Source organism: Photinus pyralis, unplaced genomic scaffold (assembly GCF_008802855.1).
Source record: "Photinus pyralis isolate 1611_PpyrPB1 unplaced genomic scaffold, Ppyr1.3 Ppyr1.4_LG1, whole genome shotgun sequence".
In the NCBI taxonomy this organism is placed as follows: domain Eukaryota; kingdom Metazoa; phylum Arthropoda; class Insecta; order Coleoptera; family Lampyridae; genus Photinus; species Photinus pyralis.
The window spans coordinates 36418075-36445641 of NW_022170249.1; the positions used below are offsets into that span (position 1 = coordinate 36418075).

Consider the following 27567-nt stretch of genomic DNA (forward strand, 5'->3'; position numbering starts at 1 on the left):
TTTCACACACACACACACACACCCTCACACACCCTCACACACACCCTCACACACACATCGGAAATCTAGAGATTATTATTAGTAGTAGTAGATCTGGATATCATTCCCGAAGCTTTGAAATGCAGTGGTAAGGTTGTTAAACAGCATTCATATTATTATTATAAATAATTTATTGTATAGTTACTAGAGCCATAAAATAATGTTTCTTTTCATGATAAAAGTTTACTTACATGGAATAGGCACCGTAATTGACTAGGAAACAATTTGTAATAATAATTGGAGCTGTATTGTAGCGCAGCTTTGGTAAGATATCATTCACCAACATAGTGTTGGTATGTCAAGTGAAAATATCTTCATTGAAATGTTGTCAATATGGTATTCAGTCACTGTTTTGAAGCTGCACCTTGAGAAGACAAAAACAAGAAATAATTAGATATATAGTTAGTTGGGATGGGTAGTTGTACTCATAGAATTATTACCACTATTTACCACTGAAGAAGAGCTCCAGTTTTTCTATTGTCTTTTTCTGTGTTGTGACGCGAGGTTTGCCGTCTACTTGGACTCCAAGGCAGACAGTTAGCCCCTGCACTTTGTTAGCGTCGTACTCCCTCTTCAGCTCTTCTATGGTGACACCTGCTGCAGCCATTTTTCCAACCATAGCCTTGCTGACTCCGACAGAAAAAAGAGCCTCAAGAGAAGGCATAATAGCTTTTCTCCTTTTGAGTTCAGCTTGACGCTTCAAGAAGTCTCTGAAGGTCACCATATTTTCTCGGACACGGGTTGGAGATACTTTGATGGATGACTGATTCAGAAGTCTATCGAGCACGGAGCAGTCAGTAACAGCATTGTGAGCTGACTTATGCAACTCCTCCCAGTATGGACCAGTGAGGTAGGTTTCCGCTAATGCTGACTGCTTGCACACTTTGCCTTGCTTCAAGAGAGGCATTGTATCAGAAAACCCGGCAACACACTCAGCAAAAGCTTTTACTTCACCGTGCTCTTTGAGAAACTTTATTAATCTTGGGGCATCAAAGCGGATGATATTGTGCCCAACCAAGAAGACAGAGTCGCCACACTGCTGCAGAAAATGTAACAGCTGGTTCACAATTTCTTTCGGAGGAGTTGTGGAAACACAGACGCCATGGTGATAAAGCTTCCCGGCTGTCATTTTGAGACCAGTCACCTCTGCTGCTTTCACATGAAAGTTCTTTTTGGGGATCATATACCAGGACTTCTCCATGCTTCCACACTTGACGGCAATTTGAACAATTTCATCAGCAGCTTGAAAACCAGTTGTTTCCAAATCGATGATGACTGGGACACAACTTTCAGTCGGTTGGAGAGCATCAGGCAACCAGGCACTGCCGACAGAAACCGCTGCAGAAGCACGTTCCATAACATTGCCCATGCCACTCTCGTATGTCAGGCCTTCATTATTGTTTGTTGCTTTCCAACTATTCTTCATTTTGTTATGGAGACGTCTTGCCTTGATGTCAGGCCTGGCTTGGGAAAGAGCTTTGACCATTTTACGGTGTTGAAGTTTCTCTCTAGTTCTGAATACAGAGGGCGACAATGTTGCTTTCTGGAAGACAGCCTCAGCGTACGTCGATCCCAAGTTCTTCTCACACACAGCAGCTGAGACACGGAAAAAGTTTGCTTCCGTGCCACAATAGTGTCTTGATTTGGGAGCACGAGTAACACACATGTGATTAAAACTCTCATTTTGTTGAGTTGAACCACAAGGAGCCAGTGTGTGGGCCATCGCTGCTTGTCCAGACAGAAGAACATGAAGAGCAGCACGCCATCCAGGTTGATCAGTCTCACTGAATTTCTTCTGCCTCGGAAGACCCTTGTAAACATAGTTGTCAGGGTCTTCTTTGGCTTTGCACCGGTCACTGCATTCTTCATGCTCTCCGAAGCTGTGATTCTCAATGTTCATGATGGCAGCACGAACGCCTTCGACATCGCCTTTGTTCTGTTTTATGGCATATCCAAGTTGTCTCTTCAGATGGGCAATGTGAGAAGTTTGTAGCCACTTATGTGTTGTCTTCAACTTGTAGAGAGCATTGTTGAAACCAGACATGTTATGGTTCAAGTCGACCACTTTCTCAATGGGTGTAGAACACTCTCTGAGAAGCGCTGCTATGGTGGAGGAGTCTCTGTCTCCGATGAACTGGCCAACCACAACCCCAGGTTCTTTCAGCAGTGGCGTAGCTAGGGAATTTACTGCCCGGGGCGGACAGCTAATTTGATGCCCCCAAGTTCGCGAAAAACAACAAAGTTCGAATGTAAACAACTTTATTAGTCTAAAACTGTAATTTGTCAATTTGATAATGTATAACAAGACACAATTCCGATCACAATTGCACTCTGCGAGCTTTACGACTAGCGAAGTCGTCAATGATAGTATCGAAATTAATTTTATCGACCAGCTCATGTTCAATAGACATTATAGCAAGACTATTCAATCTCAAATTTGACATGGTAGACCGAAGGTAATTCTTGATAAGTTTCAGTTTCGAGAAACTTCGCTCGCACGTAGCTACACTGACTCCCATGGTTAAAAATATACGAAGCATGATATTGATGTTCGGAACGGAGTCGGACAATCGATGCTGATGAATGAATGTCAGAAGTTCAAGAGGTCCAAGATGTTTCAAACTCTCTTTCTCATTTGATGCCGTTACGAAAGTCTGTAATCGCTTTCTCTCGATCACGAATTCAGTTCGGTCAATATCGTCAGGAGCGTTGGAGAGATCGATGCTGAGATCTTCGTCAAGTAATATTGCTGGAGAGAGAAACTCGAACTTCTGAGCTACATCCTGAAGTTGTTCGAAGCGAGTTGCTATTTCTTGTTTGATCCTATCAACTGACGCGCAGATTTCCCTTCGAAGTTCGTTTTTGTAGGACAAACCAGAATCAGAAGCCTCTTCTCCAGGCATTTTTTTCTTCTGACGAATTCGACGCTGAGGTTCCGTTGTGATTCCTAGTTTAGTACACAATGATTCAGCGAAGCTCAGAGAGGTATCTGCAACGTTTTCTCTGGCGGAATCGAGAAAGTCACTCAATGCTTTCATTTTGGACGCGCAGTCACGCAAACTCAAACCCCGTTGCTGCATGTAGTTCTGAGCGTCGTTCACTTCCGCTAGTACTGGCTCCCAAAACCCCAGGTATGTCAGAAAAGTGAACGATTGAAGAGATACCAACAAACCTCCAGCTGTAGCCCTTGTATCTGCATTCTCGTTTATTCCAGTTAGAATCTCCAAAGACTCCAATATCTTCTCGAAGTTGTTTTTGACCATCTTGACTGCCTCGCCACGAGAACTCCAACGAGTGTCAACTAATCGTTTCAAACTGGTCCCAGTAGTTGTTGAAAGCACATCCCAGCGATGAGTTGATAAAGAGAAAAAAGAATGCAGACGATCCAGCGTGCCGAAAAACGTGACGGAATTAACTTCGGCTTGAGCGGCATGTATTCCTGCCAAGTTCAAGCTGTGGTTCGAACAGGCAATAAATTGCGCTTTAGGATTGACATCGCTGATTCTTTTTTGTACCCCCGAATGTTGGCCTTTCATAACCGCTGCATTATCGTAGCCTTGACCCCTGCAGTTCATTATATCCAGTCCATCCGATTTGAGCTTCTCCAGAATCATAGAAGCGATATCAGCAGCATGTTTGTCTTTCGTGTCGATAAATTCAATAAAAGACTCCTCAACGCTCACATGGTCACCTTCCACAACAACGTAGCGAAGTACTTGGGAAGTCTGATCCAATCGAGAAATGTCTGGCGTACTGTCAAAAATTATTGAAAAATACTTGGCATTTTTCACTCGCTGTAATATACGGCTCCTCACATGATCCCCCAGTAAACCAATTAACTCGTTTTGTATTTGCGGCGACATGTAACTTGTGCGCTCCGCTTTCAAATCAATCTTCAGCATATGTTCTCTGAGAACTGGATCGTACTTCGACAGCAATCTCACCAGTTCTATAAAATTTCCCTTATTCGTCGCTACATCAGGAGTATCGGTTTCTCGGTGGCCTCGGAAGGCCAAGTTTTGTTTCGACAAAAACCGTATGATGTCAAGTACTCGAGTAAGAATATTACGCCATTTTTCTTTCTCTTTCTGAATCTCTTCTTCGGCAATTCTGTCGATTGTCGTCCCAGTTCGGTGACGCAGCTCCAGTTGTTTCCACAGAACGAGAGATTGTTGATGAGCAGGGTTCAATTCATGGTTGGGTACACGTGGGGAAAGTTTCTTCCAGTCGCTGAATCCACTTTTAGATGCAAAAGCAGTTTCCAGGGATGAAAGCCCAGGGAAAAGCCGACAGCAGAAACAGTATACGGATTTCTTGGATGGAGAATAACACAACCATTCCCTGGGTACTTTCTCCCCATTTGGCATCTTCTTGAAGAACCAAGTTTTAGTCAGCTTCCGTCTTTCACCAGTTTCACCATCCTTATAAACTGTTTCAGTTTCTTGGAATGAGTGATCCATGTACTGAATTCGTTTCGAACCCATGACGACTGCTTGCATACGAAAGTTGTCCGAAATGCGCAAAGGCCATTTGCCAATATCCATCAAGTCATGTTCGCTTCGCTCATCAGTGGGTTGGGAACCCTGAGCGTCGATACTCGGGTCACCAGGAGTACCTTGTTCTCCTATTGAACTGTCAGACGAGTTGGCTGTTTCAGCAACGTTTTCAGGATTTACTTGATGAAATTCAGGGACATCTCTTTCGGCAATCAGTTCTTCAGAATGATCAGAACCGGATTCAACAGCATCTTCAGTACCAGAAATTTCGCTCTCAGTTTCAGTCTCTCTTGTAGTGGCAGCGTTTGAACTACTAGTGGGTTGATTCAGATTTAAGAACTTTAACATAGATCCTTCCTGTTTCTTTGCTTCTTTTTCACTAGCTCTCTTCTTCGCACGATTTTGTGCACCACTCGGTTGTTGTCGCTTCATCTGAAAATAGCACATTGATTCAATTCAACAACAATCATTTACACATGCAAAATATCGTACATATTACATTGGGCCTTGAAGCGACCAATCAGTATCAGAATCAGAATAAAGTAATTTATAGCGCAATAACGGAGGGATCAGAATATTTTAGAAAGTGCAAATTCAAATTATTAATAGGGGTCTTGCATAGATTTTTAATTCGAATTTTCGAAATATTTTGTGCTGAATATTAAGAACAAATACCCACTATAATGTTTTTGAATATTTAAAACAAAAGAAAAATTCCTTTCCAAAATACAGACGATTTAAAAGCGAGTCGGCGTTTTAACGCGTGGTTTGGAAATTCAAACTTCAATAATTACTAACAAGAAAACAAGTGAACGATGTGACTTATCGTGAAAATATTTTAGGATTCATTTTATTATGAATATGAATATACGCCACTTTAAACATTGTCATTCAAAATTCTGCATGCATGTTTCTTCTTGTTCTTCAATTTCAAATCAACGAAAAAACAAACACTTACCTGATTTCTTTGCATGTGGCACGACGACGACGTTCCTCCGTTAGATTTTTTATTTTCCTTCTAAGCACTAAGCTGAATAATGATCGACGAAATCTTCAATCTCCCGTAGTAACCACAAACACAAACTGTTAATTATAGCTGATGTGGACGATTTCGAAAACTTGTGTGACAGACAGAGTGCAATTAGCAATTTATTTGTTGCGGATTCGTTCTCTTCGATGAACGTATCGTTTCGTTAATTGTTAATTCGTTAGTTTCGTATGAACGTCGCGTCGGTAAGTCGGTAATAGTGGGGTGAGTGACTCAAAACGTTGCACGGGGCCGACTCAATCGCCTGCCGGCCTGCGCCTGCGATTAGTGCGACTGCATGCGGCTTTTAAATTCAGCCCTGATTATTTTTTGAAAAAAATAATCATTCCCCGGGCAATTCCGGCCTCCGGGGGCATCATTGGCTACTCTTTTTATAGTTTTGAGCATCACATTATGATGCCCCAATTAATGTGATGCCCGGGGCGGCCGCCCCTTTCGCACCCCCCCAGCTACGCCACTGTCTTTCAGGTCTGGGTTGTGTGCTATCAGCTTTACAGCAGAATGCGGCTCCATGCCCTTGGCACTACCTTCATAATTTCTGGCACACTTGTGATCACCTTCCTTGGCACCAAGAGCACACTTTCGGCAAGAATTACTGACAACATCATAGCCAAGATTCTTGTTTGAGTGAAGGCCTATCATCGATCCGCGACCACTGTGGCTGTTGTAAGAACGGCCATTGCCTCTCTTATCCCATCCCATGTCAAACTTGACACCAATACTGACAGCATCATTGAGGCTGAAGATATTAAAAAAACATATTAGAAGAAATTGTGCATACAATAATTGGATCTGAAGAGAAGATTTTGCGAATAATAATGCATACCTGACTCTGCGTGGAGTCGAATTTACATCAGTAGTCTCATTTTGAGGAGCAGGGTCATCAGGTTCGGAGTGAACTGGGCTAATCTCCATTGCATCCTTATCATTTTCGCTGAAAGTCCTGGAATGTACACAAATAGATTAGATAATGAAAATATTCTTCAAATATACAACACAATCAAACCAGTCCTCTGCTGACCCTGGACAAGCAGGGAGAAAACAAGTTAGTTCCCTGTTGGAAAAACCAGAACAAACATAGGCGACGAAAACCAAAAGGGAATTTGCATACCTTCGTGACTGGGATATGTCCATGGCCATGTTTTTCTCAACCAGAATAGCTTCTCTGCAGGACTCTTTGACCACTTCTGCTAGGACTGGCCCAACTCGGTCCTGGGCTCGGATTATAGTAGATCGATATACTGGAGGCAGATTCAGCACAGAGAAGAACTTGTTCAGTACTTCAACACCCAAACCACAGTCCTGTAAAGCAACCAAGATAGGGTTAGACCAACCTACAAAAAAAGGAATTTCTCCCTGCGCGAAAGAGATAACAATTATAAAATCCATAGCTTGGTAGCAAGCAAACTTACCGGCAGCAGCTTTCAAGTTTACGGCGTACAGCGAATGGCCAAGGTCGTGGGGAGAAGGGACTTTCGAGTCTGTGCTGATCTGGTGCAGATCCAAACAGTTGTGGCATCTTACATGAAAGATGGAGGCCAGACCGTGCCGTTCCTCCTTTTCAAGAAAACGTAAGCTAAGTGCTTGGTCGCACAGATTACACCACAGAGACTCGCCAAGAAGTAGAGGTTTTACAATACGGCGGCCTAGGCAAACAGACGCTCCTGGGTCCTGTTCCTGTTGCTCCTGCTCAACGCGTATCTTTGACCGGGCCTCTTCCTCGCGACGCTGGGCGTGCCGCAGTAACTGAGCTAGGACAATCTTCTCCTTCTTCTGCTGCGCACTTTTCTTCACAAAAGGCATGGTGGCTTTCGAAAGAACACCAAAACCAGCGATAATTATAAAGACACGCAACCGTCTTGTTGACACACTGATCCGCTCGAGATCAAGATAGCGGCTGGGGATCTCTGACGCCAACATCGAAAAACCAAATCCACTACACCGACTTCACGTAAAACGCCAAATTATTTAGTTTCCCGACATTTACATACGTCTCGCATACGTTTTGATTAAAAATAAATATATTCGTTTAGGATTTACCGCTTACACTGTGAATATTTAGTCGCGGTGTGTCGGCAAAAGTTTAGTGTCCAAAGGTTTGAAACAGGGCCGAAAACTAGGGAGACTAGTCAAGTTGACTACTGTATATACCTTTTTAAAAATCACGTATAACGTTTGCATTGTGCTGAGGTACAAAATACCACTCATATCGTATTTCTAATTATGTTTCCTTCATAAAAACATTTTTTTGGAGACTTTTGCCGTAAGTAATACGTAAGCCGAGTACATCGCTTGACTTCAGCCGAACGCGCTCTAACTACTTTAATGTAGTTTTCATTATTAGAGTTTGTTTTTGAATATAAAAATAAATGTCATAACGTACCGTCAGTAAATTCAATACAGTTCATTTAGTTCATCAAATTTGCATATTATTCTCCTTAATCGGAGTGGTCCTTCGACAATTATCAAGACATAAAAATCAATACACAAGTGGCAAACGACGGAGCGGAAGAGTTCACCATATGCTCAATTAAAGATCTTAAAAATCAATAGACAGGAATATACTTTCACTGCTTTTTGTTCTATGTTCCGTTGATAAGAATTATGTACTCTTTTTGTTTTTGATGATTGATGTTAAAAATTATTTAGATTAGTATTTTAAGCAAGAATTTTTTATATGTTCAGAAATTCAAAATTATTTCATGTTTGTATTCTCGTTAAGGTGTTTATTTTCTGAAGAACTTTTTCAACGAGTCGTGTTTTTGGTTCGCATTATATTTGAACTGGATTATCGCGAGTCATGTCGTCCAATATTTATCACAAACCATATTCACACATTTCCTGGTTTGTATATCTATGAAATAGTGTTTGTAAAAAGTAACTTAAAAAACTTCATCAATATAGTACGTACTCGTTCTGGAACTAACTTACAATATAACAAGTATAAATTGTGCAGATGAAGCGCATTTTTTCCAACAAAAATTAGTAATAAATCCCGTTCCCCCCCCCCCCCCTCCATTCTTTTTATAAGAGAACAGAAAGAAGAGCAGTAGCTGGTAGAAAACGGTTCCTTTCGTTGAGACCTTTAATTAGAAGAATACCATGAAAGATACAATTAATTTCTAGATTTGACGTATTGTCACTGAAATGTCGCAGAGAAATAAATAGTATAAAATTTTTGTTTGGCTTAATCCATAATTTAATTGATTGTCCGCACTTATTAACTGGCCTAAACTTCACCGTTCCGGTGCGCATTAATAGAAATGCTAGTACCTTTACAAACCCCACTCCTAAATCTAATTTGTTGCGCAAAAATCCATTATTTATTATCTCTTATCATTTTAATTTAATTTCACAAAATTGTGATCTTCATTACAGTTCTTTACCGGAAATGTTACGCTCGGTTATTAACATTAACAGTAATTAATTTTAATAGCACATTATTTTTCCTATAATCAATTATGATTAATTAAACTTTTAGTATTATTAGTCGCACTTAGTAATTATTCAAGAGGGCCGATAGATAATTTTTTCTTTTTCTCTTTGTTTGTTTGACTGTTTTTTGTTATTGGTTTCGGTAGTTTAAGTACTATCATCAATATTACTAGACATATTTATTTTTAACTCTATTCTACTCTGGCAAGTTGTAAAATGTTGATTTTGCTCTGAAATTGGAAAGGTTATGTCTTTCTGTTGAGCAAATAAAGGATTATTATTATTATTATCATAGAGCAGCACCAGTTAACGTATAAGTATATAATTGGTAAGGTTTAGATATAGGGGGTGGTGACTTGATGGACGCACCATAGGAATTTAAATAGACTTTATCTCTAAAATAATTAGGGAAGTCAATAATCAGAAATTAAAAAATTACTATTGAAATTCCTATGGTGCGTTGTTCAAGTCACCATCCGATATGGTAAGATCGACTGTCCTGACCTAGTCGCACTTCTCTCCTTTTATGTTCCTCCTTATTTTTCCCGTAGTAACTCCACTTTCTTTGTTCCAACACCTAACACCAATTTGCTGTTTAAATCTCCTATATATTACTCTGTTAAGTTGTTTAATAAATTACCTAGGTTGGCAGATATAAATTTCCATTCCTAAAATGATATCTTAGCGCTATTGGATTTAGTTTGAGTTTAGTGATTTACTTTAGATTTTATATTCAGTAAAGATTTATTAGGTTTTCTCTTTCTTTGTTATTTCAAGGTATATTTGTGTAAAGATATATTTTGTTATGTTAACTTGTGCTAATTGTCCTGGAAATGGATTCTTTTTCTGTAGGACAATAAACTATTATTATTATTATTATATATGTTTGGGGCAAAGCCAGAAAACGGCCGATGGTCGCTTTTTTGCTCAATCTTAAGATTACACTATTTAAAGTAACCAATGCTTGAATTCTAATACAGCTATAGGTACTTACATGAAGATTTGAGTTAAAAATTGAAATACATTACAGGTGACGGTGACTAGTGTGTATGCTCGGATAGTTGAGAGAGTACCATGGTCGATTTGTAGTAAAAATAGAATGCGCCAACCACATGACGCGATGCGTAAGCGATAAACTCCACAAATTATCGGTCAGTACTGTTTACCCCGTGCATGTTAGAAAGCTCTTAAAGGAGAAAGATCAGGGTATAGCTAGAATTGAGCGATGGGTAAAAGGTGTGAGAACATCTATCAAACGAAATTGTTCTGATTCGAGTACATTGGGTGAAGAAATAACAAATGCCCCATACCATATTTTTGGACGACATACTGGCTACAGGTACCGCCTTGCGATATCATTCAATATTACTTGATTCACATTTTAGTGACCAATTTTGTAAAAAAAAAGGGCTAGTGGCGAAACCGATTTAATACCAGAATTTCCGAAAGAATTTCTAGCAGAAATTAAAAAATCCTCGATCCATTAATAAATAAGGCCAATCAAGTCGCTTATAATCAAACAACCAATCAAGCAGAAAGGTAAAGTGTTTGTAAATATCAATACTTGTAATAAATAATGAATATACAAAATTTCAGATACATGAGCCTTGTTGCAAATTTTAGTGGCGGAAAACGCGTAAATTATACGAAAACTTTTAATTACCAAACGATGTTACATTTTAAAAAGCAATATATGTTGCATATGCACTAGGAGGTTCCTTTAGGTGTAAAAATATTATTTATTGTTATGAGGAATGTTATCAATAATCAAGTTATAGTTTGCATATGCAGAAAATTCCCAAAATTCATCAAGGTCTTACCACTTGTTCTCTTCCTGTATAGAAAGCAGTACATAATTTTTACTTGGTGGCATTTTTAATTAGTTTAAATAGGCAATTAGGCCAGATTTTACCGCCAGTATTTTATTGAAGAAATTGTCAAGGCATTAATTAGTTTAGTAGTACCATTGATTAGACTTGGCAATTAAACCACATTGTGGGATCTAGTTGTTATCTGCTATCTTTACTACACGAAGAAAGAAGCCAAACACCTGGTAAGATCTTGTATAATTAGCGCTCTATAAAGTAAATTATGTCATTATAGCTTATTAGATATAAATGTAACATTACCAACATCGTTACTCATTTCGAATTACACCTGCTACTACGGGATTGTTATATACCATTCGCTTGGGATTCTTGGAAAACCAGCGAAGATACCTAGTGGCATATTGGAGTTCAATCAAAGCTGAAAGAAGTTATCATTATCCTAAGAAAGAAACAGTACATACTTACCTACCTAAACAAGAAGTTTTCATATATGTTAATTTAGGGCTTTCCAGAACGCTGGTCATATCGTATTAGAGCTTATTTATTATTTTATTTATAATTTAATTAATTCGAACTGTGCCACTAGTTGCGCGCAGGTCGTTCTTGCCTTCAGTTTTTTTATTTGTCATCTACAGGGTAGGTCGAGCAAGCGCTTGCTACACCGAACTACTGTGGAATTAAAAATTCATTCTTACGTTGGACTGCGCGGGACAAACGGTGAGTAGCTTTAATTAATTTTTATTTTTTTTATGTTAATTGTTCGTTTGCGCGACTTATATGGCTGTATGTAAAGCCAACTCTGGAAAGTGTTGAATCTATATTTTTCCTTATATTTTGCTGTATATCTGTAGCCAACAAATTGCTATTTTATTTAAATTTTAATATACACACCTTATTTACCAGCTATTATTATTTTTTTTACTAGTCCGTGAGCTAATAAATCGGTTATTTTGGAACAAATTATTGGGAATTACTTGGACAGCTTGATTGTGGAACTGTCCCTCTGATTGGTCCATTAGAGGTCAATTTCTAGGCATAGGACCTGGCGCCCTGAAATCTTATAATACTTTTATTTGCATCTAGCCAAATTATCCGGCTGAGTTAGTCATATTTAAACATCTCCGCAATTAGCTGAAATAGTCGTTACACTAAATTACACTAAATTACAAATACAGGGTAGGTCGAGCAAGCGCTTTCTACACCGAACTACTGTGGAATTAAAGATTCATTCTTACGTTGTCCCGCGCAGTCCAACGTAAGAATGAATTTTTAATTCCACAGTAGTTCGGTGTAGCAAGCGCTTGCTCGACCTACCCTGTAGATGACAAATAAAAAAACTGAAGGCAAGAACGACCTGCGCGCAACTAGTGGCACAGTTCGAATTAATTAAATTATAAATAAAATAATAAATAAGCTCTAATACGATATGACCAGCGTTCTGGAAAGCCCTAAATTAACATATATGAAAACTTCTTGTTTAGGTAGGTAAGTATGTACTGTTTCTTTCTTAGGATAATGATAACTTCTTTCAGCTTTGATTGAACTCCAATATGCCACTAGGTATCTTCGCTGGTTTTCCAAGAATCCCAAGCGAATGGTATATAACAATCCCGTAGTAGCAGGTGTAATTCGAAATGAGTAACGATGTTGGTAATGTTACATTTATATCTAATAAGCTATAATGACATAATTTACTTTATAGAGCGCTAATTATACAAGATCTTACCAGGTGTTTGGCTTCTTTCTTCGTGTAGTAAAGATAGCAGATAACAACTAGATCCCACAATGTGGTTTAATTGCCAAGTCTAATCAATGGTACTAATAAACTAATTAATGCCTTGACAATTTCTTCAATAAAATACTGGCGGTTAAATCTGGCCTAATTGCCTATTTAAACTAATTAAAAAATGCCACCAAGTAAAAATTATGTACTGCTTTCTATACAGGAAGAGAACAAGTGGTAAGACCTTGATGAATTTTGGGAATTTTCTGCATATGCAAACTATAACTTGATTATTGATAACATTCCTCATAACAATAAATAATATTTTTACACCTAAAGGAACCTCCTAGTGCATATGCAACATATATTGCTTTTTAAAATGTAACAACGAGAGCAACGGGTGCGGCGTTATCCCACAGTTTAGGCCCTGATTGGCATCTGAAAACGTGGAAAAGTAGTCACAGTGGTCGTGACTCCAGTGTCATGAGCTCTATCTTTTCCAGAAGGAAAAGAAAATGGATACGATCCATTGAAACAAAAACATCCAAAAGGCGAATAGTTCAAGATCGATTCAACAGTTTACCTGACATTCACTATGGCCCAAATGCGGCAAAAGAAGACATAGATGATGAACGAAAACAAGGAAAAGTTACCACTGTTGAATTGAAATTCCATAGAGCGCATGACACAGGACCAACATGACTGCAAATTATGGCGTGAAATGCGTAAAAACTATTTAACAGCATCCAATTTCGGAGCAGTTGCTAAAAGAAGAACGAGCACGTCATACCATAATTTGGTGAAAAAACTTTTATACTCGTTGATAGCTTGCAAGCAAAAGCGATTGCCTTCGGAAGAATGCACCAAGCAGACGCAATACGTGAGTATAAGCGTATCACCGGAAAAGAAGTAAAGCGATGCGGCCTCTTCATCGACATGGAGCATGTTTATCTTGGCGCCTCACCAGACGAATTGGTAGATGAAGATACAGTAGTGGAGGTAAAATGTCTGTATTCAATAGAAAACTTCGAAAATCCGCAAAGAAATGCGTGCTTTAGTTTTGTGGAGGGCAAACCTAAATTAAAAAGGAACCACAATACTACTTTCAAGTACAGGGTCAGTTGAACATCACCAAGCGGTAATTCTGTGACTTCGTATTATTTAACCAAAAGGGTGAAGTTTCAATAGAGAGGCGTAAAATATTGACCCTTATAGTGTAGAAGAATTTCTTCATCGTTGAGTCTTTGTCTTCAGCTTCTTGTATTTACTGTATTTGACGTTATGTTGCTTCCTGTGCTTATGCTATTATATGTACATTTTGCAAATAAATAAATATGATTATTATTTATTATTATTTTCGTTGACCGAAGATTTTGACAGGACGAGATGCTACCAAAACTACAATCTTTTTTAATGATTGTTTACTTCCGGAAATCGTAGACGGCAGAACTCCACGAGGGATAAAAGCTCTAGATCCGGCATATATTAATTGAAGCACAGCAGAAACGTAATTCCTAATTTGGTTTATATAGGGTGTATGTACAGCAGTACGGGTAGGTAAATGTTCGTATGCATCAAATTAAAGTCTGTTTTCCACAGCAAGGAGTAAAAACGAAACGAAAGTGGAGCAGCATAATATCATTTTTTTTAAGTTATGGAAAACGACTGGTATAACGTGGGAGTGGTTAAAGTTCAAATTACATGCTTGGTGAGCCGCCCCCCTGTACCGCCCCGTCATATGATGGTAATCGCGTACTTTGATCTTCCGTAAAAGGTTTCTCGCAAATGTGACACACTATAGCGTTCAAATAGTTTTGCATCTGAAGAGGACTAAGAACTTCCATGGAACAATAGTATTCACAATTTCATTTGCCCAATCGGCAATCTCACGCAAGCGTTTAATAAACCAAAATTTGAAAGTGATTCATCATACGAACACTTACGGCAAAAGGCAATACTAAACGGAGTAGCTTTTGGTAAAGTGTGGTATTGGCATCTGGAAGATTGACTTTATCACATTTTTCCAAGATACACTCGAGGTCCGCGTAAATAGTAAATGGTACTTTCTCCATGTTAGAATAATGTGTAAATTTTAGAATGTTTTCCGAGTCATTAGGCAATCGAATGGATCACTTATTGACTTTGTGACATTTAAGCGTATGCTTTTTTAACAATCGTACGCATGATTTATAAAAATTAGGGGATCCTTATAATCAAAATTAGCAATAACACCTGTAATTAAACGGCCATTGAAGCAGGAGTCTAATGGGTACGCTAGTTTACGTGATCGATTTTTATTGTTGACATCGATCCCACAACCCCTTTTATTCGAGGAAAAATTCTTTAATCGCTCTTGTAACGTAACCAAATAGGTTTTCAAGAGAGCCAAATTAGATTCGAGTCTCGAAGAATTTTCATTCGGATTATTCAAATGAATTTGATTAAGAATAGCTCTTTGCAATATTCCGATGTTGGTTTTAGCGATTGAAATGTGTTTAACAATTTCAGATTTCTTTTTTAAGAGTTTTGCGGAATGTCGAGTTAGGTTAACGAACTCACTGCCGATACTCGAAACAGATTCCATACTTACTTTGCCGATCAAAGGGTTTTAATTTTTATCGTTTTATGTGCAGGCGGCAAAACAATGGAACAATTTACCAGTGAGTGTACAATTGATTGGAGAGTGTAAGACTTTTACTCGAGTGTGTTTGAATATCATAAAAAATGATGTCACAAATTTTTGATAGATTCTTTACTACTCTTTCATTCTTCTTTTATTGTTTGTTTTGATTTCTTCTATCGCTATATTATTGTATTTTTTGGTGTAGAATGCCACTTATTGTCATGTAAGCTTGTAGAGGGGGGATTGATGGCTGCAAAGCTTTTCCTACCCCTTAATAAAGAAATATTATTATTATTATTATTATTATTATTATTATATATCTGTGTAGATCCTAGAAATGCAGCACAGTTACCCAACACTTGTGCGATTAGATCGCCTAGGTGTAACAACCGAGACACCATCCGAAAGATACTCTATACGTAAGTGAATCTCGGAACAGAAACAAATCCTCTTTTATAAGTGCAATGCAAAGGTTGTTGCACGCGCATGACCTACTTTCTTCTATTACTTGGAATTCTCTTATCGGCAAGTGTGGGTTTCTTTGACTTTTAACCTGTCTGAGCAAAGTTTACATAGCGTGAGAGTTTATCCTAATGTTACTTAGAATTTTCTTATCGGCAGGTGTAAGTTGCAGTTTTTTTTTGTTTAGACCTTTAACAGTCAACCTGCCTGGGCAAAGTCTACGTCCCGGGAGAGTTTATGCTAACGTTAACAAAATTTTCTGAGTATATACCCACTCCCATGCCATACATGAAACAGTTCACGAATCGCTACGATGCCGCCATCAAAACGCGTTAAGTTTTCAACAACAAAAAGTATTCAAAAAAAATCGAGTGACAATTTACCTACACTGACGGATATGCTGCAAAGCAACTGCAGCACAACCACAGGAAGACATCATCAATTTGGTTACCGAAGACGAGGGTGGTCAAACTGAGAGGTAAATATGATTTTTTTTGTGTAATTGTCTTACCAATAGGTTCAAGATATGATAATAACATTACCGTATTTTTTTTTAGAACTACAACTACCCATCTACGCAATAACAGCACATACAGTACTCTAGATGAGTTGCTTGACCACTTAGATGGTAACATTCATCATGTATACGCACCCCAAAGGTAAATAATAATTCATGATTATTAACCGGCTTTATGGTTCAGTGGTAGAGCTTTGGACTATAAATCCGGAGGTCGAGTGTTCGAACCTGGGTTGAGGTGAATCTGTGGCAGAGATGGGAATTACCTTAGACCAGTTTCGAGCATGCTGCCGACTACTCCGAATTAGGTTTTCCTGCAGTTTTCATAATTCGTAAGGTAAATACCGGAGTAGTATAGAACAACTTAAGACCTTCTGCAGAGGCACCTCTAAAAAGCATTATGCGGCTCACTCTGTAATGGGCGCAAGCCTGTTGACGGCCCAGAACAAGAGAGGTATAATAAATAAATAAATATACTCAGTGACATGGAAATTGCAACACCAAGAAGGAGTTGGAATTTTTTTATCAAACTTGGCAGAAACGTTTAGCTACTAAAAGGTAACAATTGATTAAAATTTAAAAGAAAAAGCATGAAATGTAAACATATTTTTATTAATAATAATAGTAGTCCCTCCCTATTGGTTATGCACTCCCTCACGCTTCGTATCATCGATTTTAGCAGACGGCCGATTTCCTTTTGAGGTATTGTGTCCCAAGCAACTGTGAGTAACCTCTAATTCATTGTGTAGAGCTTGCAGCGTCTGCGGAGGATGCGGTAAGTTCATCAGTCTTCTCTTCATAATGTCCCAAACTTGCTCGATAGGCGATATACTGGGAGATCTGGCTGGCTATGGCAAGAAATTGACATTATCATGTGCAAATAAGTCCATAGAACGTCTTTCAATGTGGGGAGGGGCATTATCCTGCTGAAAAAGTGGGTCTTCCAACTGCTGAAGAGATGGAAGAATATCGGGTTCTATCACGTCATCCACATATCGCTGGGGGGGTCATATTACCTCGAATGAATAACAAACGAGCCCTACTCCCATAAGTTATAGTACTCCATACCATAGTCCCCACAGCTTAGTCCACATGCCTCATAACAGAAAATTCAACATTGCGACGTTCCCCACGTCTTCGGCTGCCCTTCATACGGGCATCATGCATACCCAAACAAAATCGGGATTCATCACTGAACCCCACCCAATGCTACTCTAGGTTCCAGTACAGTCGCAACCTACACCACTCCAAACGCTGCTGGCGGTGTTGAGCTGTTAATGGTAACAAAAGATGTGGCCGATAGGATTGCAAGTCGTAAGCTCTGATTCTGCGGTAAACCGTTCGAAGTGTTACAGGACGACCTTCGTTAGCTAACAATTGATCGGCAATTGACCTGGTACTAGAGGATCGGTTTCATGTTGCCATAAGTCAAAGATGGCGATCCCGCACTTCAATTGTTCTTTTTCGCCCCCCACCCTTTCCTGCCCCCTCCCTTTCCTCTCTACGACGATCCTGCCCCTTCCCAAATCCATGCCCGATTGCAACGAATCATGGTGGATTGACTTCGGTTAAGGTGACTTGCAATTTTTGTGAACGAAAAACCACCTCCGCCCAAACCAACAATACGACACCTGTCAACTACTCTTAATTCGCGGTAATTTCCACTTTGGCATATCTATAGGCATGATCACAGCCTCAAAAGAAACGATTAAAAGCGAAAACAATAAGAACTGAACAAAATCTCGCAAAACGTACACGATATAAGAATACTAGAAAAAAATGAAAGAACTGTCAAATAAGCCATTACCACTTGATCCATATGAATGAAATTTTAATCAATTGTTACCTTTTAGTAGTTAAACGTTTCTGCCAAGTTTGGTCAAAAAATGCCAACTCCTTGGTGTTGCAATTTCCATGTCACTGAGTATATGATCGACAAAATTAAAGCTAATCCAGAAAACTACCCGGAATGGCGTTGGGAAGAACATCAATTTCTTAAATTAATCAAGTCTAATGACTTTGAAATTTGCGGCGTTGCCAGGTTGGTAGCTCCGCTCTGTTAACTGAGGTTTATTTAGCATTGGTGAATTCCGATATAATCGAGGTTCGACAATCGCGTTTTATTAAGCCGGATCTAGAGGCCAAACAGGCATAAGGACACAATTTAGGAATAATGGCGAACTTAAGAAGCTGTTGAAGGCTATTTGGCGGAAAAACTTTTATATTGAATTAAAGATGTTATGGGAACCAGGGAACGGTGTTATACCGGTATTCAAAAACAGGGGAAGTATATATAACATTTTTAATACATGCTGCTATTAGGTTTGACGCCCTGGCAACCCTAATTGAGTACGTCGAAAAGTTTTTTCATTAACTACTGAATTCAAAGTCTAACAATTACACTCCGAAATCGATTATCGAGTATATCGGAATTGCAAATCATACAAAGAACATAAACGGAAAATGTACATTGGGATAGTAATTCAGCGATTCTACCAAACAGACTTGTTAAACTACCGCTTGCATAAAGACTTTTATGTCCTACAAAGCACTGAAATGTAAAATTTTACCACGCTACCGTAATTAAAAATCCAAATTCGTTTACGCTAACTTTATAGCTTTGCGCTCTTATTGTTATGCTCTAAATTAAGCGCGGTGGTTTTGAAGATTATTATCGTTTACTTTGTGGCTTCAATAAGGTTTTATGCGAAGAATTGCAAAGGATAATTAAGAGTTAAATAGGCCCTAAGGTAATATATACATATTTCAACCGTATAATGGCATAGTTCTAATATGACTGTATCCAGTCCCATTTTACTTGTTTAACCTAATTTTAAAGATCAGTAGATACCTAACGTTACAAAAAAAAACCTTTGAAGAACTAATTACCTTTAGATGGGACGAACTTGAAACTACCGTGAAAATGATGAATTTCTGTAATGAAGGTCTAAGTTAAGCAAACTACTTGATAACTTGTGTATACTACGTATCACTTTACAACATACATTTCGTCCATTAGCCACCTCTGTTTCTGTTTGAAGTTGTGGTGAACATGCAACCGCGTTAGACTCTTATTAAAAGCTTTAGCTAGTTATTAATTAGGTCAAAGTTTTTTATTACAGGGTGTTAAATCCTCTAAAGAGTTTCGGTGAGATTTTTTTGGGAGACGGAGCATTTATTCTTGGCAATTACTTTTAAAGTTTCTACCCACAAATACACTAAGGATAATTGGCAGAAATTTAACTACTGTTTACTTGGTTTTAAAAGGATATTACTATTAGTATTTTTAATACACAGTGCGTTCGCGGTGTAAAGTAGAGGTGTATAAACTGGTCCTTCGATTTTGAAGCAGTGTCGTGGTCGATTCAATGTACAAAGAGATGGTAAAAGTGCAGTCTATCACGCTTCCGCTAGTGGAATCTTATGGAGTTTTCTTAAGAAAATCACGTTCGGGGACATTTTTAGGGCATATATAAATGTTAATTATATAAAACCGATTATGGCGAAATGCAGCAATTTATGGAATAAATCATCATTTCCGAAGTCTGCTGAGGTTATCAAAGAAATCCTTGGACATCATCTGTGCTATCCTGGTGTGACGCGGTGGAACTCGCATTTCGATGAAATAAGCCAACTATTAGATTGCAAGTATAAGCTAAACGAGGTGTGTTTGAGACTTAACCTGAAAACGTCTTTTAAAGAAGCAGATTTTTTGTACCTAGAGGAATATTGTAAAATGTTGAAGGCTTTATCAGTGGGACTTGACAAGCTTCAGGGAGAAAATAAGAATTTCTACGGCTATGTTCTACCAACAATAATAATAATAAAGGCAACGTATAATATAGTTTATCATCGGTACGATTAGCCTCGCGTGTCAGACGTTAGCATTGCTACTTTTATTTTGTTCCTTTAGATTTTCAAGACCAGAACAAGGATCTCTTAAGGCTGTATGACACTATGCAATTTCTTGGATCGTTTCTTGTACAAGTAATTGGATATGAAATTGTATCCATTTTCTTGTACAGTTTCTTGCATTCTGTTAAATTGCCGTATGACACTATTAAATTTCTTATATAACAAATTGGGCGAAAGGCGGCTTATGATTGGTCAAAATTAGGCTTGGCAAACCTGGATATAGGTTGGTACTTGATACTTGATACAGCTGGCAACTGACAGTTTCGATTGTTTACAATTTGTGATTGTGAAGTTTGTTTGGTTTGTGAAGTTAAGTTATTTCTATAATTCTGATCATGGAGAACGATTTAGTATTAATTGCTGTTGCTGCTACAACCGTAGCAATTATAGCTGCTAAAATGAAAATGCGAAATTCGCGTAAGAAAAGAGTGTGGAGTAGAAATTGGATTTCGAGGCGAAATGATGGTTCCAGTTCCAATGTTTTAACTATGCTCAACCAGGAGCTTAAAACAGAAGATCCAGAAGCCTATAAAAATTTTCTTAGAATGTCAAATGACGATTTCGAGTATATTTATAATATTTTAATTCCCATTTAAAGTCAATACATTTAAAGGTAAGTAATGTACCTATTCCATATATATATATATATATATATATATATATATATATATATATATATATATGTTCAGTAATAGCCTTTTTTAGACTCCTAATACGGTTGAAGAATGGTGCAAAATAGGTGCAGATTTTGAAAGTATGTGGCAGTTCCCAAACTGTATGGGTGCATTGGATGGGAAGCATATTAACTTTAGAGCTCCTATATCAGAAAGATCCTATTATTATAATTATAAAGGAGAACATTCGATCGTCCTATTGGCACTATCGGATGCAAAATATAGATTTACGTATGTGAACGTAGGAGTAAATGGACGGGTTAGTGACGGTGGAGTTTTTCAACGCAGTAAATTATGTACAGCATTAACCAAGAACGAATTAAATTTTCCAAATGCAAGAAGTCTTCCTGGTAGAGAGTTGAAAGTGCCCTCTGTTATTATTGATGAGATTATAGTTCAAAATAAGCAAATAACGAACTGTAAACCACTGCTTTAATAGAAACAAACACCAGACTTAAGTAAAACAAGGAAAAAACTACTTATATGAAAAATACATGTTACTACGTCTACACGTACACGTCATATATATTTGACACTTGAAGAAAAATGTATATACACGGTGTGTCACAGTTTTTCTCTAACAATTATAAGTGACGATGCATTCGCTTTGTCTACCAAGGTAATGAAACCATACCCTGGCAACAATTTGACCCACGATAAAAGAATCTTTAATTATCGCCTGTCTCGAGCAAGGAGGGTGGTAGAAAATGCATTTGGAATTTTGGCAAATCGATTCAGGGTCCTTCTAACAACAATTAATCTATCACCAACGAAAGTTGAAAGTATAGCCCTTGCATGTGTTGTACTTCATAACTTCTTAAGGCTGGACAGTACATACAGAACGGAGTATGTATAGTTGCCTATTGTCAATCCCCAAATTTGGTTATTTATAATATTAATTTGTGTTCGATGGTAAAAACATAAACTTAGTCCAATTATAATGCACATTTTCTATCTGTATAAAACCAGCCACGCGGCGGAAGCTATCTTTTCGCGCTTTTGAGGAAAACTTTTAAGTTGTTTTTCCAAGATAACTTATCTATAAATGAAGTTGGAACAATTTCCAAAATTAAGATACGTTCGTAAACTTAATATCTAGGCAATAACGCCAGGAAAATTTATTTCCTTTTTTCTTTTCCAAAATATGACACCCTAACAGCCCTCGACGTTGCCCTTAAAAAAAAGATTATTTTAAAACATTTTAGTAAACCCCGGCGTTATTGTCTAGCTAAAGCATTCACCTTTCACAGGAATATTCGACCCCTTCTTCAACTTCACTCAGAATTAAGATATCGTGGAACGAAATCACGCGTTTTCGGGCAACGGAACGGGTGTACTGTCCAGCCTTAATTGAGAAAGATACAACAGTCTCCACTTTGGAAGCTTTTGAAAGTAATACCTGTACATTAACCCAAGTCCCAAAGCAATCATATACGAGGTCAAATACCACGGCACAGAAAATTCGTGACGAATTTAAAGAGTACTTCATTTCCGTAATTGGAAAGGTAGATTGGTAAGAGGAAGCTATTTGAAAACACAATATGTAATAAAAATAATAAATGTTTATTAAAAGAAATCCATTAATTTTCCATATCTTTCGCCACAGCATCCCTAACAGCATCAACAATTGTATTTTCATATATAATACCATAAGTAGTCGAAGTATTGTCGAATATTTTTGAGGTGCTGTCACGAATGCTAGTTACGCTACGCTAAGCGTAACTAGCATGAGTGGAGCAGCAGCTCAAAAATAATCTACAAATACTTCGACTACGAATGGTATTCGGAGGACTATTCAATGAATCCAAAGAAAAATTAAGCATAATTACCCACGCGAATGTATTTCCATGACAACAATAAACGTCAAAATAAATTAGGGAAGTTGCTTTTCATTTTGCTATTGATTCTATTCGAACTTTTGTGCTCCAAGCTAATTCGTTATGAGTGATTAAATTAAAAGATGTGGTGATAAGTCGGTTGTCGAAATTGATTAACAAACTAAGAAGAATGTTCCGGTTAATACGACAAAATTTCGCTACATTTCACTGGTGGAAGTTTGACAAATGTCATTGAATAATCGCATTGAATTGTCGCTGAAATACCACACGTGAAATTATCACTTATAATTGCACAAGAGGTTTGTATTTTACCGAGTAAATTTGGGTTGTTTAGGTAATGAAAATCTGTTGCCTAGCAATTAGACGAGAAAAACTGTCAACTAATAAAAATGCGACACCGCAGGTGGAGCATTTTTAGGTTGACAGTTTTTCGAGTCCAATTGCTAAAAGGAAACAGATTTGAATTGCCACAACCCAAATTTATTCGGTTTAAATACAAACCTCGAGTGTAATTCGGCAGGACAATTTAACGAACAAGAAATTCACCAAACTAATCAATTATTGACAGACGTCAAACTAGTCATATGGGTAAGGATAATGCGATTATTGGTTCGAAAATGAATAAGTGAAAAAACCACTAGTGCATTTGTCGCTGGAAAAGTTGCAGGTAACTTTTGCCGCTGTCAAAGTGACAATTACACTGCGGCTTATGCGATTTTTTATACATGAGTTGAATTGTCGCTGAAATACCACACGTGAAATTGTCACTATAATTCGTTCCCATTGGCTCAACAATTTGAAATCTCGACATTTCACTGGTCGAAATGTGACAAATGTTAGATGAATTGAATAGTCTAATTCATTAAATATTTTTTTATTTTGAATTTGCCTTAGCTTTGAACCAACATACGTTAGCAACGCATCAATATGGTCGGGTGTCTGAGCTTTGGTTTTTGCATATGTATGCACTAATGTACTTATTGCATCTGTCATGCCTCGTAAATCAGATTCTGTATTTGATCCGTGTTTTCTTTTTTTTGACACACGGTGCGATGGTCCAGGTGTGTTCTCCCGACTTTCAGTGGGGCTTGCAAAGTCTTCAAAAATAGAAATGTCTTCATGAATCACCTAAAAGGGAATTTTCATATTTAAAAGTACACTATAATAGAACCGTAAAAAGCATTTTAAAATACTTAAACAAAGTCATGCTTGATATAGAATACCTACTTCTTCTGAGAATGCTGGGGAATGCATAATAACCTCATCTATTTGATCGAACTTCCGTTCGATCGTGACGCTTTCGCTAGCAACATCTTCACTAGACTGGGTCTCAGTGATAGTATCGACAGACCTTCTTGCATCAATTCCTGAGCCCCGAAGAAGTTCATTCATTGATTTGTAATAATACAAGTTGGAGTAATAAATCTTTAAAAAATGTACAATCAATTACTTGTTCATAATTAAATAATACTACATACTTCATCGGTTCCTACACCACTCTTGTTTGAAGAGTTCACTTTTCGCATTTCTGTTAAAAATGTACTTCTTAGTGCATTAAACTTTTTTGCAACATCGTTTTCCGTGGTACCAGGCCTAATTTGGGAGATTTCTACGGCCACATTTTCCAAAGCCGTTTGTCTGGCATGTTTATTTTTGTATAAGGGCGATTTAATGTTATATAAATTGGAATGGCGCCCATACATTTCTATAAGCGACAAAACCTGATCTCTTGTCCACGACATGTTTCAAACTGTATATCGATGAGATTAAGAAATGAAATAGGTTATGTTAAATGTTTATGGTTTGCCTCCAGCTGTTCATGATGACGTATTTCAAGACGCTTGAAGTTAGCGAGAGCGGCGAACGCATTTGCACGGTCTGCGCAGAAATCGGCGCAATTCTTGTACAAGAAAATGAGTTTTATTCATTTTCTTGTATAGTTTCTGATATAAGAAATTGCTTCCTGTATGACACTGTACATTTTTTTTATTATATCAGAAACGATATAAGAAATTGTACAAGAAATTGCATAGTGTCATACAGCCTTTAGTCTGCCTTGTTTCCCCCTTTTGGTAAGTAATCTCCCCTCTCTTGTGTAACTGAAGACTAAGTGGAGCTTATTCAGATTACTATTACTACTTTTCCCTTTTGCTCTATCTCCACACTTTTTTTTTAATGTGATTTTACACAAGAAAGCGGGGGGAGGGGGGGGGGGGCAAATTAACGGACTCGTATTTTTAGTACTTTTAAATCAGGCTAATAAACATACCAGTTTATTCAAGAACAACCCATATTACATGGGGCCTCTGCTATATAATAAATTGCCCACAGAACTAAAACTTCACGAAGCCCGCAGCTTTAAAAATGCAATTAAAAAATATCTCGACCATGCATTCCAACAGTGATTTCTATATTTTTGTTATTTATAAGTTTTACTCGTCTTTGTTCCTTTCAGAAACTGTAACTGTGATGTACCTACCTTGTTTTTAATTTACTATAATCGCCGCCACAAGAGAAGAGCCCTGCGTCATCAATGTACGAATGCATAAATCCAAGGTGTTGATACTTACATCTCAAAAATTTGCGCAACCCAAAAAAGGACAGAGAACGAAACAAGTTCTTGGGATATAATAGACGTGCGCTTTTGAAAAGCTAAATGTAATGAAAAGAGATAACCTATAACGCTTGTCAAGTTTAACATGCATATTTGATGCTGATTTGATCGTTTTTGTCATTCTTCTTTTACCTACGTTTTTTCTCAACTTTCCTGTTCTTTATTGCATTTTAACAAAGTTCTTTTCAGAATTATTCCTTCCTTTGTAAATTCATTTACGTTTATCCATTCCCTACACTTAGCCTGTAGTATGTCTGTTCAAGGAAAAACCTTGCATAGACAAGCACAGCAGCTTGTTCTGAATTTAATGGACTATTTTCAACGGGAGAAGGAAAACGGTGGTCCTTTATTACCCCTCTCCTGTATACAAGAGGTAAGCAGTATTATAACGATTTTGTTTGTCATTACTACGTTAACGAAATTACAGCGTGTGGCAAATGCTTTAGGGGTATCCGTTACCTCTGTAAAGCGGATCAAGAACCGTGCTGCATCTAACCCAGTTTTATAAAGCCCTGGTAAAAAACGACCGCGTAGGAAAATGAAAAGTGAGGATCTCCCGGAGGCTTCCAAAATGGGCATTCGGAATACCCTTTACAACATGTATGCACAAAGTGAGTACTTATTATTTAGTGACGTAGGTACACGACTTACTCAAAAGCTTTTCTTTATAGAACAACATGTCACAATCTCGAGCTTAAATACCGAGCTTAAGGAAAATCACATTTTGTTAAGTGACCGAAGCCTATATCGTGCTGTACACACGCTAGGATTTAAATTTAAGAAAGATTCCAATCGCCGAGCTTTACTGGAAAAATGGAGCATAGCGGAAATGCGAACTAAATTTCTCAAAAGCTACATGCAAGAATTAAACTCACCTAATCCTCGGCAAATCGTTTTTATGGATGAGACATGGATTTATTCAAAGGGAAATCCAGGGAAGTCGTGGCAAGATCAAGATGCCAAGAGTGTACGAAAACCTGAGGGCTACGATGGTAAACGATTTATAGTTATTCATGCTGGTTCGGCCACTGGATTCATAACAAATGCTTCATTACTATTTGCATCAAAATCATTGAAAGAAGACTACCACGGCGAAATGAATGGCGACCTCTTTAAAAAATAGCTAATTGAACATTTACTAAACGATTTAGAAGAGCCGTCGTTAATTATTATGGATAATGCACCGTATCACTCAATGTTGGCCGAAAAACTACCATCATCCTGGACAAAAGGTGATATGATGTCATGGCTAGACAAGAAAAACATCAGCTACGATCGTACACTATTCAAGAGTGAGCTTTATTCGCTGATTAAATCACTGCAAATAAAGAAACGGCATGCCCCTTATCATTGCGAGTTTAATGCGATAGAACTTATATGGGCACATTCAAAAACATATTATGACAAACACATCGGTAGAGATGGTTACAAGGATGAAAACGTGCTTGCAATGTGGAACGAAGCTCTACAGCATTGCGATCCAACCATCTGGGCAAACTGTGTTCGTCATACAGAAGACACGATAAAGCTATGGTATAAACGTGAAGAAAAGTTGGATGTTACAGTAGGCGACATGGTGATTAACGTGGATGATGGTGACGATACTTCTGAAGAAGACTCATCAGACGATGATTAAATATTAGATGAATATACGTTTATTTTTCCAACAAAACAATGTAATTGGTATAAGGATATGTATTGAATTATAATTTTTCTGTACCTACAAATGTTGCATGGCTCTTATAGTATAAAACTTCACATTTCATCCAGTCACCTAAAAATCAAACAAGTTCGGTTATCTTTTTGAATCAGGTGTAAATATCCTTACCTTGCATAAGTTGTTGTTAGATTCTAGGTGTAATTTGAGTAATTACCTCCGTAATTACTAATTCTGCTAGCAGTTTTCCCATTTAGAATGATATAACCTACAAAATTAATTTCTAACTGTTATATGATAAAACAACGAAGCTTATGGCTCACCTTTTGAATTGATACAGTAATTACACCAAAACGTCTAAAGTTTTCTTCGATTTTGTATAAATAAGCTGTTTTCTTTCCCCTACCTAATAACTAAATTTGACAAGTAAACAACTGAATTGGGATTTGCTGTTGCTCTTTTTAAACCTTTGCGAAACTACGCCATCTAGTACATTTTTCAACAACTTTAATATTGATTATTACGGAACTATTTTGACTTTGATTTTAAATCTTAAATCACACGCTTGTAGATGATGACGCAGGGCTCTTCTCTTGTGGCGGCGATTATATATATTCGAATACGTGTTTATATTATTTTTAATTGTTTGTGAAAAATGTCCAATATCCTTAAGGGCGCGCTATCAGTATTGTGTGTT

The 27567-nt window shown here is 37.7% G+C and overlaps 2 protein-coding genes and 1 long non-coding RNA gene across 3 annotated transcripts; all 3 read right to left on the bottom strand.

The window, feature by feature from the left end:
- Positions 1–481: 481 nt before the first annotated feature.
- LOC116160261 lies at positions 482–2083 on the bottom strand. The gene has a single exon (XM_031473426.1). The coding sequence runs from the start codon at positions 2081–2083 to the stop codon at positions 482–484; it is 1602 nt and encodes a 533-aa protein (XP_031329286.1).
- Positions 2084–2357: 274 nt separating this feature from the next.
- LOC116160268 (zinc finger MYM-type protein 1-like) lies at positions 2358–4523 on the bottom strand. Its single transcript, XM_031473439.1, has one exon. It carries the CDS (start codon positions 4521–4523, stop codon positions 2358–2360), a length of 2166 nt encoding a protein of 721 aa, XP_031329299.1.
- A 22370-nt stretch (positions 4524–26893) lies between these two features.
- LOC116159163 lies at positions 26894–27506 on the bottom strand. Its single transcript, XR_004142899.1, has 2 exons — positions 27042–27506; positions 26894–26987 (listed from the first exon to the last, which is right to left on the bottom strand). It is a non-coding gene; the product is annotated as an uncharacterized LOC116159163 (long non-coding RNA).
- Positions 27507–27567: the final 61 nt, after the last annotated feature.

Bases quoted from the DNA above. Each gene is read 5' to 3' on its own strand.
- LOC116160268 (XM_031473439.1), bottom strand. From the start codon at position 4,523: ATGGGTTCGAAACGAATTCAGTACATGGATCACTCATTCCAAGAAACT.
- LOC116160261 (XM_031473426.1), bottom strand. From the start codon at position 2,083: ATGTCTGGTTTCAACAATGCTCTCTACAAGTTGAAGACAACACATAAG.